The 13,293-nt window shown below is 46.3% G+C and overlaps 1 protein-coding gene across 1 annotated transcript in view; it reads right to left on the reverse strand.

Moving 5' to 3' along the window:
* LOC120943752 (alpha-aspartyl dipeptidase) overlaps window positions 1–12,904 on the reverse strand; it is a 52,459-nt gene extending 39,555 nt beyond the window's left edge. Inside the window, exons 1-2 of the mRNA XM_040357250.1 lie at window positions 12,670–12,904; window positions 12,235–12,323 (exon numbers count right to left, since the gene is read on the reverse strand). Of these exons, the coding sequence (XP_040213184.1) occupies window positions 12,235–12,323; window positions 12,670–12,773 (193 nt within the window). The 5' untranslated portion in view covers window positions 12,774–12,904. The remainder of the gene's footprint in view (window positions 1–12,234; window positions 12,324–12,669) is intronic.
* Window positions 12,905–13,293: the final 389 nt, after the last annotated feature.

Here is a 13,293-nt window from a genome sequence, read left to right on the forward strand (position 1 = left end):
TATGTCTTCATATATTTCTTCATTTATTTTTAGTTTAAAACTTCCTATGCAGGAGCAGTACCTGATTGAGTCAGGTGACCATACAGGCGCCCGGGGCGCTCATCCCGATGCCCTTAGGTTCTTTCTTCGGGTTTCTGGGCTGGCGCCACCCGCTTTAGATAACCTATCGAATTTGTCCCAATGTTAGTTAATTTGGCTTTTAACCAGTCTTTCATCCTGGTACATTTAAGTTTTGGTTCCTTTTGGGATGTAAAAATGTAGAGGCTTGCATTTAGGTTTTCTATTTTGTTTGCCAGGTCTGCCCTGCCCATTCTGAGCCTCAATTGCGTCTGCTCTAAGCTTCCTGAATGGTCTGGTATCATTTCCGGGGGCACAGAGTTACGTATTTCCGGTTCCTTGGGTTATCCAAATCTGAATCGTCACTTCCGGGTCATTCGGTAATGGAAGCTGAAGGCAGAACTGACGCGCCCGCTCCTCCCATTGATTTGACGCCAAATGTGCATCGAATGGGAAGGAGGAGGGGGGTTTATAAGAGGTGCGGCTGTTTTCATGGTAGGCAGGGCCAGCTTTTGAAGGAGAGGTACCAGCTTTGATGAAAGTAGCTAGGCTTTCCATCTCTTTTTTCCCCCCAATTTCTTTTAAATGGAGGTTTCTTTTTGGTCCACATCCCACTGAGCATTTATATCTTTACAGATTACTTGCTGGATGATTGCCGTTTATATGGCTTTGAGTGTTTTCTCACCCTGACTGCTTTGATAGCTTATCTGCATTTATCAGGTACCCATTTGCTTTGACGTGAGGATTTGTGGCCATTTTCCTCCTTTTTCTATATCAAACTTTTAAAAATGTATTATTTTATTATACTTTAGAGTGGTTTCCTTTGTGGAAAATACAGGAGAAAAAGGAGATTGCCGATGTCTCTTTATTGTTTGAATCATTGCCTCTAAACTTCAAGTATGAAAGGCCAGGTAATCTTTTTGTATTTGTCAGTTATTTTAAGTATTAGGCAATACCAGTATGATTGTTAAAATACCTAAAATATTCACAATTGTGTATTTTTGTATGCCCCTCTAGATGGTCCTTCAGCCTATCGCCAGCATTTCCCAATATATATCTTTGTAAATGTGTTTTTGACATAGAATATCTTCCCCTCTCTATGGTACACCATATGACTCTATCTCAAAAGGTTCTCCTCCTGATGCTGTCCTAAGAAATGTATTGATATATTTTTTAGATGTATCCATCAATGTTTACAGGTAAATTTCTGGTTTAATAACATTTTAAATTTTTTCTTTTTCTTTCTATCTCATATGCCCGCAGCCATTCTAATTATGATATTGACTATGATCTGGTCATCATTGCATATTATTGTTTCAAATGTGTTTACTCATGTATTTGTGTATATATTGTGTGATTTTCTTTTCTGTGTTTCAGAAAAACTCCAAAAGAAGCCAAATTGAATGGCGAAACATGTTTAGAGAATTGTCTGCATGCATTTTTGAAACTCTATTTATTATATGATGGATTTTTTACTTTATCTATTTTTGTATAATAAAATACATTTTTTGATATAAATTATTTGTATTTTTTGCACCTTAAAAATCCCATTCAATTTTCCTATGTTTGAGCATAAAGGACAGTTTGGGTGATATTTTGAGACAAGATTGGTGATGTGGCTGGGGGCAGAGTTGTGAATGGCTTTGTATTTTTAATTTAATTTGCTGGGCAATCGGAAGCCAGTGGAGTGAATGGCAAACACTGAATGGTTGGTAAGGTAGTTGAGTCTGTCAGCAGTATTCTGAAGACAAGGACACTGTGAAACTAATGAGTTTGTGATCAGAGGGAGGGAGGTGTTGGTGAGGTCGACAGGAGTGCAGAGATTTGAGAAAACAAGGTCAAGGGTGTTGCCATTGGAGTAAGTGAAAGTGTATCCATTGTGTTAGGTTGAAAGAAGATGTTAAGTTAGCAAGTTGAGATGTAGCTGGGCTGTTAACATTAACCGGGATCTTGAAGTCAGCAAGAATAACTGTGGGTATTTCAGAGGAGAGAAAATAGGATAAGCAGGCTGAGAAGTAATCAAGAAAGTGTGGTACCGATCCAGGAGGCCGATAAATCACTGCAATCCTCAGAGAAATTGGAGAAAACAGACAAATACATTGACTCTCAAAATAGGAGAGGGATAGAGAGGGATGGGTAGGAAGGACTTGAAAGGTGTTCAGTGGAGGTAGAAGGAATCCAACTCCATCCTCTTTATGTCCATTGGGTCTGAGTGAGTGAGTCCAGTGGATGCCACCAAGGGAGAGGGTAGCAGGAGAAGCAGAGTCAGAATCTTGAAGACAGGTTTCAATAAAGGCAAGTATTTTAAAGGAATGGGAGATAAAAAGGTCATGCACAGATGTTAACTTTTACAGAGTGGACACTCCAGATGGGGGCCTGTTTTTTGGAAGCAGGGGGAAAGAAATTAAACTGTGGATTGCGGGTGTTGCCAGAGGAGGAAGGGTGACAGGTGGTGGGGGATACAGTTAGAGAATATAGTGCCAGAATTAGGAGAAATGTCCTCAGAGATTAGGAGAAGGAGAGTTAGGAAAGTTAGATGGGATTGGGATGTAAATTAGTGCACATAACTAACTGTTCTGATGTTTAGGTCAGGATGTGGGTTCAGCATTTGCAGGAGATTATGAGTGCAGTTGTAGGGAAAGGGTAGGAGTGAGGGTGATATATGTAAGCTGTGGGGTGGAGAGGAGGGGGGAGGTAAGGGGAATTTGAGTACAGCACACATTACTATGAGAAGGAAGGGCAGAAGGAGCATATTAGGCCGGGTACTCACGAACAAACATGTAAGGTGAAAGCGGTCCGTCGGACCGTTTTCACCGTACATGTCTGCCAGAGGGCTTCTGTACGATGGTTGTACACACCATCTGTCATGGACCTTGAGATATTAAAGTGTTTCTACTTGACATATGTTACACAGGAGAGGGACATTCAATGCAAGGCTTTTGAAATGCTAAGTGGAACCAGCTTGCGAAATACCTTTTATTGTGTTCTGCAGGTTAAGAGCGGGTGTCGGAGTCAGGCCGTCTAGCTGGAACCAGGTTATTGTGTACATTGATTACCCCCTGGGGCTTCTGTCTCAATACACAAGTCTTTCTATCCAAGCTATTGGACCAATCCCTGTTGACAATTTCAAGTCCTCATTTGCATGGTCAAGGGGGACCTGAGTGAAGACTGGATATACTTTACAATTGACCAATAGGAAAGCGGTTGTTGGGAGTGGGATGTTCCAAAATTCTGTATAAAAGTGTGCTGTGTACTTGAAATAAAGAGTCCTGTTGGAACTTACATACAGCCTGCCTGGTGTTTGTTCTCAATGGGTCCGAATGGCACATAGCTGTAATTCGGATCCCGGAACCTTGGATGACTGGACCATCAGACGTTGCAATCTGCAAGCTGACTCACTGGTAGCAGAGGAGTGTCGGGAGAGCAGGACCTGGGCGAGAAAGGATCTCGTCACATTGGTTGGCAGCGGTGGGATTTGCTCTCCAGTTACTGGGACAACTCCAAACCACCACCATGAATGACCAGCTATGCAGCCTGGAGGAGAACCATGCTAAAAGACTTGCTTGAGAGCCGTGGAGGGACCGGTGGGAAGAACAAGGCCACCCTGATCATTGCGCCAGCCGAGATGGATCAGAGGGATGGTGATGCAGGACCCCGGTCAGTTGAAGACTTGTTCCAGCAGCGAGTTCAACAGCGGTTGGCATTATATGGTGCGAACCCATCAGAGACCGCCATACAGAATACCATTAGAGACCTCCAGTGGCAGGATGAGAGAGAACGAGAGCGACAACAGAGAGAACGAGAGCGGCAACAGGAGCTGAGAATTGCAGAAATACGGCGATCGGTAACAACGCCTAAAGAAGCAGCACCAAATGAAAGAAGAGGAGAGGTACAGATATCAGTAACCATGGAAGAGGAATTCAGAAGGAGGTTGCGAGAGAAGCAGATACAGCGCAGAGGACCAGTATCAGAGGAGGTCCTGCTTGGATGGTCTGATTCGATCCGCTGCGAACTCTGGAAAGAAGCGCTAGCCCGCGAGCAGCGACACCAGGGAAAAGCTCTCCCCTCCATCCATGTAAGGTACTGGTCACAGTATGAAGTACGGATGCTGTTATTGGGGGAACAACCAAAGCAGGAGTGGACAGCAGAGTTAAGCAGGCTGATCCGGGAAGAGATGCGGTTGGACGAGAGCTACAGAGCCCTCCGGTGGTATGTAGTCCAAGAGTGCCCGTGGTCAGCGGATGACAGCCCCACGGAAGGCTTTGACTATGATGGCCTGGGATTGTTGTATTGGAGGATGTCCAGGGATCCCAACTTTGGGAGCGATCGGGAGTGGCGTTGGGAGGAAATAATGGAGCACAGAGAGCGAAGACTGAATGTTCCGGAAGTGCACTGGTTACAGGAAGATTTGGAATTCCTGGCCGCTCAGGAATGGGAACTGGAAATCGCCTACAAACAGCTGCTAGACTCCGCTCAGCAGCAGGGTGAGGTTCCCTTTACCTGGGACTATGAGGAAATATCAGCTGACAGTGATGAAATCCTGGCTGATGAATCAGCAGTGGAAAATCGGGAGCTTGCCATTCCCAAAGCTGAAGTGCTGACCGCAGGGCCGAGCTCTGCTAACCTCTGCTCAGTACCCATAGCATCTTCTGGGTTCCATGGACAGGAGATGGTGAACCTCTATCCCCAGACACCAGTTGTAGAGACAGGGGATTTGATAGACTTTTCTGCTGAGGAAGAACAACCTGGGGAGCCTCCAACAGAAGAGCTGGTATCAGGGCCAAACTTCACTGTGCTCTGCCCAGCACCAAGGACAGTATTTGTGGAGTTACAAGGAACTTCCCCAGCTGAAGCGCTGGTCACCGGACAGAGGGATCAAGACCTCTGCCCCACCCCTGTGGCAGTTCCGGAGGCTCAGGGTGAGAAGATGGCGATCACTCCCCAGCCACAGATTACAGAGTGTATGGACTGTTCAGAGGATGTTATGGATTATGCACCCCCAGCAGAAGTGCTGGCAACAGGGCAGAATGCTAGCCATCTCTGCCCAGCACTGGGACCAACTGTGGAGTTCCAGGGAGCCGGGGCGGTTGGCCCCCCTCCCCAGCAACAAGCTGAGGTGGTAAAGCTCGTACTCCCAGCTGAATCACTGGCAGCAGGACAGGATGCTACTGGCGGCTGCACCCCACTACAGCTTGAGCGGATATCGGTGGATGGGACTGTGGTCTCCACTCACAGCAACCCAGCGGAAGAGCTGGCAACAGAGCAGAGTGCCCCAGGCCTCTGCTCTCAACTAACAGGAGAGGGGGTTCCTGTGGTAGTGGATGGGACTGCGATCTCCACGGACACAACCCCAGAACATGGTGCGGCACTGAGACAGGAGGATGTCGGCTTTGCTTTGCAAGCACCGGGGGATTTTTACCTAGCATCAGTGGATGGGACTGCAGTCTCCACTGGTATACCCCAGGAATGGTGGCCAGTTGGCCCAGATTCCCAATGGCATGATGAACTGAGCCCAGCCACCCTGTCTTCTCTCCAGCGGCTGAAAGGACTCCAGGGAGAAGGGCCAGTCCAGGCCTCTCCCCAGCGGCAGGCGTGTTCTCTGAGAGAGGCAGAGATTGGCTGGGTGAGTAATGCTCTCTTTGGGACAAGGTATCTGGGGTACTGGGTGGGTACCGAAATTGGGGTCTCTCCCAGTGTTAGTCTCCTGCCAAAGGGGGAGATGTGTGACAGACCTAGCCGGGACAGGGGCTTTTGGAGAGGACTGAATGTGAGCCTCTTGCCGTCCGATTATGGGCCAGGACCTCAAAACAGGAAGGCAGATGGGTCATCCCAGCACAGTCCTGGAACTTTAAGACTACTTTTCCAACATCCTCGAGTTGACCCGTTTGGGTCCCACTGCGGCTGTTGGACTGGTTTCCAGGGGAAGTAATGTCATGGACCTTGAGATATTAAAGTGTTTCTACTTGACATATGTTACACAGGAGAGGGACATTCAATGCAAGGCTTTTGAAATGCTAAGTGGAACCAGCTTGCGAAATACCTTTTATTGTGTTCTGCAGGTTAAGAGCGGGTGTCGGAGTCAGGCCGTCTAGCTGGAACCAGGTTATTGTGTACATTGATTACCCCCTGGGGCTTCTGTCTCAATACACAAGTCTTTCTATCCAAGCTATTGGACCAATCCCTGTTGACAATTTCAAGTCCTCATTTGCATGGTCAAGGGGGACCTGAGTGAAGACTGGATATACTTTACAATTGACCAATAGGAAAGCGGTTGTTGGGAGTGGGGATCTCGTCACACCATCGTACAGAAGTCCGCGCGTAAACAATACGCGGGGCGTGTCCGCGTGGTCGCCGCGACGATGACGCGGCGATGACGCGGAGACGTGGGCGGGCCTGCCATTTAAAGGCTTCCACGCATGCGTCGAAGTCATTCGACGCATGCGAGGGACGGCGGGCGCCTGGACATGTACGGTAGGTCTGTACTGACGACCGTACATGTCCGCGGACCAGTTTCAGCATACATGTTTGGTCGTGTGTACGGGGCCTTAGGGTGAAAAGAGATTGGGAATCAGAATTCAGAAGAAATTATTTACAAAATGTTGTTTTGCTCGCAATCTTTCTGGATTGGAGCATAGTTCTTGTTGTGTTATCTTACTCCTTTAGTTAAACTGCTGTGTTTAAACCGTTTTAGCACTTGTTAAAAAAAAAAAAAAAAAAAAAAAAAACTTAAATGATCGATCAACTTGGGTATAGCCACTAGCAATAATCACTGGCTTGGCGGGAGGGATTCCCCTGTCAACACTTACAGCCAAGGGTTCCAGGAAAGCCCATGCTCACTGCATGGGCTGCTTAAATTTATAGGGAGATGGGGCAGGGAAGCATTTGTCAATTGATCAATTAGGAACTGATAAGAGACACTTGAATGGAAGGGGAAATTGTCAACAAAAAAAAACACAGACCAACCACAGACACAGACCAAAATCATAAAAGACAATTCATTCTTTGATCACTAAAGGCGCTAAGAATCAGGCACCAAAATAGACAAGTTTAAAAGGATCTTAGACCATTTATCAATAATGGTTGCAAAGTGTCAGTACATAGCATGGAGATGGTAAAACATACAGTACATGCGCTACTTCAGTTCCGGGTGCACATCAAGACTAATAACTGTGTAGTGAACGTGTATTATGTCACTTCCAGGTTCACAGCTGTCATTCACCAGCTACTGTAGCCTGGGATGCAGCTGATGAAGCACAATTTGTGCTTGCTTAACTAATGCAACATCAAAGAAATCCTAAATTCATCTACGAGACGTCTATGTCATTCATAAGAAATGTAGTATTACTAAAAAATAATACATTTTCAAAGTTCAGTAGCCTAAAAGAGTTTTATGGCATTTGTTGCAAGACATTTTCAGCATCCAAGTAATATCCACTCTAAGATCATGTTATGGATTGAAAAAAGTAGGGATGCACCGAAATTTCGGTCGCCAAAATGTAGTCATGTCTCCAACGAGGCTGGATGCCCTTCAGGGGGCAGCCACCCTATTGCATCATAATGCTAAGCAGGTGCAGGGTGCTGCTGACTCCCCGCTTATTTTGAAAAGTTCTTTGGTGTGTATGGTTCTTTCCTAGCTTCCACGGGCAGAATGGGTATAGACATGGGGTCTAAAAAGGAGGAAAGAGCTGAGTCTGAGAAATCTGCTCGGGAGGTGTACAATTCACAAAAAAAATCTCTAAACCGGAGGTGGATGCTGTCTGGCGCCATAAGTAATCTGTCGTGTCTATCCCTGATAGAACCAGTGGGCGTGGAGGGGGTGTTACCCCTTGCCAACCAGGCCAAGAGCCTCCCATTTTTTCCCCCATGCTCAAAGACCTTTTGGGCCGAGTATAGGAGAGCCTTATCAGTCTGGGCCACTCTGGCCAGTTGCCACATTTGGTAACGGTCCTCATCAGGGGCATAGACAAACTCCACCTCCAGTGCAGTAGCCCTCACCTCTAGTTCCTCCAAGGATGTGGCAATGTCCCTTTCAATGCAGGATATTTTGGAGATGTACTCCCCCTAGCCCAGGCCTTAAAGGAGTCCCATAGAATCGAGGGGTGGCAGAGTCAGAATTGTCTGTCCAAAAGTTGCATATAGAGGCAGTGAGAGGCTCCTGCAGGCGCTCGTGATTCACCCAGAATCTGGACAACCGCCAGGGGTGGTGGTCAAGACTAGGGACAGGCACAGGGGTGCATGATCAGATATACCCTGGGGAAGCAGTCAGGTCCTGTATACATCGTAAAGGCAGGGCCAGATGCAAAAACCAAATCAATTATAGACAGGGTCTTATAGGAAGAGGAATGGCAGGTACTGTATATGCCCTCAGCATCGGGTGCATGTGTCTCCAGACATCAGTGAGGGTGAAGGTGTCAGCCCATTGCCGGAGGTCGGGAGAATCACGAGCAGTGGAACTAAGCCTGTCCAGGTCTGCAGAGGGAACCATATTAAAGTCACCTAGAAGAAAAACTAGGGGTGTATCGAATTGAACCACAATTTGCATGATCTCGTGCATGATCTGGGCAGGGGCCCGGCGGAGGAATATATATCCCAACCAACACCACAGTTTTATCATATATATTAGCATGCAGGATAATAAATCTCCCTTCCCTGCCAGTTTTAACCTCAATAAGCTGGAACGGCAGGGTTTTCCGGACTAGGATGCTGACCCCACGAGCATAGATAGAGTAGGTGACGTGGTAGTTCAGACCCACCCAAACTTTCTTAAGGCAAACAGATTTCTGGCCCTGTAGATGCTTCTCCTGAAGGATACAAATGTGGGGGCTGTGTTTTTATTGGAAACGGGAACACCAGGGAGCGTTTAACCGACCGAATTGAGGCCCCCGAACATTCCACAAGACTACATTGAACTGAGACATCTGAGGTGTGGAGAGGGAGTAAAAACGGGGGAACCAATCTCGCAGGGACACCAACCCAGCCCTGATTGTATATGATCAAACATTAAGCACAGTCCCATGTCAAGTGTATCTGAGTACATAGAAAACAAAGCACCTGTAAAAACAAGTGGCAGGCAGATCTACTCACACTAGCCGACAATGACTGGGAAGAGGGCATGCAGCAATACCTCTCTCTGGTGATATCCCCAGGAGGAAGTCAGCACAGCACAGGGATGGTGGGAGCTCCTCATAATGAGCATAATGAGTCGATGACTGTCATTATTGGAAAAGGTATTGTGGCCCGGGCCGTTAGTTCGTATTTCGTAATTTGTGTCCGAAATTCAATTTGGATTGAATACGGATTTTCGTTAACTTTTCGTAACAATTACGAACATTCGTTATGATGAATTTAAAAAGCAAAAAATACCTTTTTAATATGGCAGTCGTCGCGTCATTATGCTCATTATGAGGGGCTCCCACCATCCCTGTGCTGACTTCCTCCTGGGGCTGTGCCCCTGCTGTGCTCATTATGAGGGGCTCCCACCATCTGTGTGCTGTGCTGACTTCCTCCTGGGGCTGTGCCCCTGCTGTGCTCATTATGAGGGGCTCCCACCATCTGTGTGCTGTGCTGACTTCCTCCTGGGGCTGTGCCCCTGCTGTGCTCATTATGAGGGGCTCCCACCATCTGTGTGCTGTGCTGACTTCCTCCTGGGGCTGTGCCCCTGCTGTGCTCATTATGAGGGGCTCCCACCATCTGTGTGCTGTGCTGACTTCCTCCTGGGGCTGTGCCCCTGCTGTGCTCATTATGAGGGGCTCCCACCATCTGTGTGCTGTGCTGACTTCCTCCTGGGGCTGTGCCCCTGCTGTGCTCATTATGAGGGGCTCCCACCATCTGTGTGCTGTGCTGACTTCCTCCTGGGGCTGTGCCCCTGCTGTGCTCATTATGAGGGGCTATCACCATCTCTGTGCTGTGCTGACTTCTTTGGGTTGCTTATTCGTCATAACGAATGTTCGTAATTGTTACGAAAAGTTAACAAACATTTGACCCGTTCTGTAAGAAATTTGTATCCGAAATTCGTCAACGAAATTTCATATTTCGTAAAATTCGGAAGTATAGCAATTCAGATTTCGGATGCTTCCGAATGTACGAATTTTCGGAAATTCGTACGAAACGAACCGCACATGTCTAACAGCAGTGGAGAACCGTGATAAATGCGGCCCTGCCTTTGTACAAGCTGACCTATCTGGGACACAATTGCCCCAAAAAATGTGATAAGGTCTGGGCGACCTGGGTTTGTGAGGAGCAGCTGCCTCTGGAGTAGGGATTGGAGCCAAGAGACCACCACCCCTGCACTATGTTGACTGTATGTATTCACTTAGATGAATGCACACCATAGGTAACTCACAACTGATGCTCTTGGGCCCCGTACACACGACCGGATCTATCCGCTGGAACTGGTCCGACGGACGTGTTCGGTCGTCTGTACAGACTCACCGGACACGTCCGACCGACCGCCATCCCCCGCATGCGTCGTACTGAATCGACGCATGTGTGGATGCTTTGAACTTCAAGGCCGCCCACGTCGCCGCAGCGACGGCGCGGCCACGCCCCGCGTATTGTTTTTCGTGCGGATGTCTGATGGTGTGTACAACCATCAGACAGAAATCCGGCAGCCGGACGCAGCGGATAGATCCGATGGTGTGTACGGGGCCTTGCTGTTTTCCCGTGCCCTGGTATTGATGCCCCCCCCCCCCCCAATCTTCTTGCTTGACACCTATCTGTACAATTCTAGGTATATGATGCCTCCATGGAAGATGGCAATCCTTACACTCTCCTCATTTCCCGTTCACTGTACATGTTGATTTAAGTGTCTGTATCCTTCCCTGAATAGAGCGAATGCTATTTTCAATTGTAACAGGAAAATGTAATACTGATTATGTCTTAATCCTCTTTTTAAATGGATTACCGTTTCTTTTTGTACCATCTACATTGATCTTTACGATTGTTGTAAATGTAACCACTGCTTACTGTTTTTTTGTTTTTATTGAAAATAAATAAACTTTATGTTAAAAAAAAAAAGTTGTAAGAGCAATGGGTAAGCATGCCAACAGGGGAGAGTCCAAAGGTGAGAGGAGGAAAAAAGATCGCTGAGAGGCACAGCCAGCTGTCTATCAGGCAGCTGGGCAGATCCCGACAATATTGTCAGGATCCTTTCATAGCCTGGAATAGCTCTGCTCCATCAGCTGACAGCAGGCAAGAGCTTGCCATCAACTTATTCTGGGTGAATAAAAGTAAGTGTACTACTGACCCACTAGAGAAGTATGGCAAAAAAAAGCTTTGACCGTACTGCTCTTTTACTTTCCCTTACATAACAAAGCTATAACTTTTTACTAAGCTAAGTAACCATTAACTAAGCAAGGGGGACATAGAATAAAAGGATTTGGAACTTGTACAGAAATATAACATACACCATTGAATGTAATCAAAAAATAAAAAGGATAATTGTAGAACAATTAATTAACATAGAATAGATATCGCCAGTGCTTTGTCCTTTATTAGAATGCAGTAAAGGGTAAGGTGACCAGATTTTTAAATGAAATCCAGGGACATATTTTTTCTTTACTAGTAATGGCAACAATCAGCAACTCTGCCCGTCGCCGCCCACCTCACAGCCTTTCAAGTCTCACTCTCCGGGCCCTGGCTACTACTGGATGGGGAGCGGAGGAAGATCACTCCACCAGGGAAGACAAGGAGATAGGCAGGTGGCTGGCCAGGATTTGAGCCAAGGCAGAAGAGCATACGAGCGAAGCTGAAGGGGCATGCGCCCGAAACTGAAGAAATATTCCCTCCGCTCCGACCAGCACATGATCATCAGAAAGGGGCACAGATAATGGGGAAAAATACAACCCCCCTATGCTAGTAGGCACGGCGGAGCGGGGTGTGTAATTCAAATTTTTCTTTGAAATTGCCCCAGCCCCCTATTAAATCCAATCTGGGGACAAAACCAGGGACAGACTTGGTCTGGGGACAGTGTCCTCAATCAGGGGACTGTCCCCTGAAACTGGGGATGTCTGGTCACCCTAGTAAAGGGAAGCAGTTGAGGTATTTCACTTGCTGAAGTTACTGCTGGGAACACACATCCTGTTTTTCTCAGTTGGCAGAGAGAATGTATAAAACTTGTGATTTGTTACAGTTTTGCAGGCAAATAACAGAGGATAAAACCCTGTCGCTCGCACTTACCCAGACTCTCAAATTTCTTCCTGGCAGTCCTGGCATAGCCATCTCTGTCATGAAGCGCATAAGGCACAAACAGGACACGTTTCACTTGTCTAAAAAGAAGAAACATATAAACCATCAGAAGCTGTGCACATCTAGAACGGTTTTGCTTGAAATATGAGATCACTCAGTAAATAAATAGCTCTCTGTGTCACAATTCATGGTACAGAGAGCCCTACTGATATGCTGCATGGGAAGTAGCATTGTATATAATATGTTTATCAGTTCAGTATCAAATGTCTGATCTGGCAAATCATTCCCATACTCGGTAGCAATAATTCCGTTGATGATTCCTTACAGAACAATTTCAGAATGAGTGATTAGATTGGTAAATAAACATAAAAACACCAACATCCCAGCCAGGAGTAACAATCACAAGCCATTAATGCATTTACTTACACCCCTAAAAACTCTTGTATATGTTCTTGGCAGTGTTCCAGATATCCCCCGCCATGAAGTGTTGAGTTGGAAATAAGCAGCAGATGCCGTTTGAGCGTCATCATTAATGATGGTTTTCAGCCAGAACAGTTGCAGAGGATATAAGCTGCTGGGAGAGGAGTTAGAGAAGAAAAGTTGTGTGACTCATTTCACAGAAACTGCTGAGATCAGCATGTCCTATCATCTGTACTACAAGAACAAAGTTTCTTCCTTACTTTATTGTACTGCTTTCTCCACAGATAATGCTGACCTAACAACTATGTCTCACAGTCTAAAGGTTAGATACTGCTATGCATTTTAACACTGCGCTGCAAAAAAATATATTTATAGCCTTGAAATATACAACATTTGTAGCATAATTATCACCCATAAATCTATGCTGAGCACCCGTTTGATTGGTGTGAAATGGAAGAGAAGGTCAGGTGGATGCTTTGTTTGCAGTGTTTTTAATGTGAAAGATCATGGCACTTTAAAGGTAAACGGCAGCCAGAGTTTAAAGCAGAACTGAAGGCAAAAGGTTTTTTGTTTTTTTTTTCATTTTGGATAGAGTAAAGGTGGGTTATTGTTCTGTCCATCAGATGTCTA

The sequence above is a fragment of the Rana temporaria genome, chromosome 6 (assembly GCF_905171775.1).
Source record: "Rana temporaria chromosome 6, aRanTem1.1, whole genome shotgun sequence".
In the NCBI taxonomy this organism is placed as follows: Eukaryota; Metazoa; Chordata; class Amphibia; order Anura; family Ranidae; genus Rana; species Rana temporaria.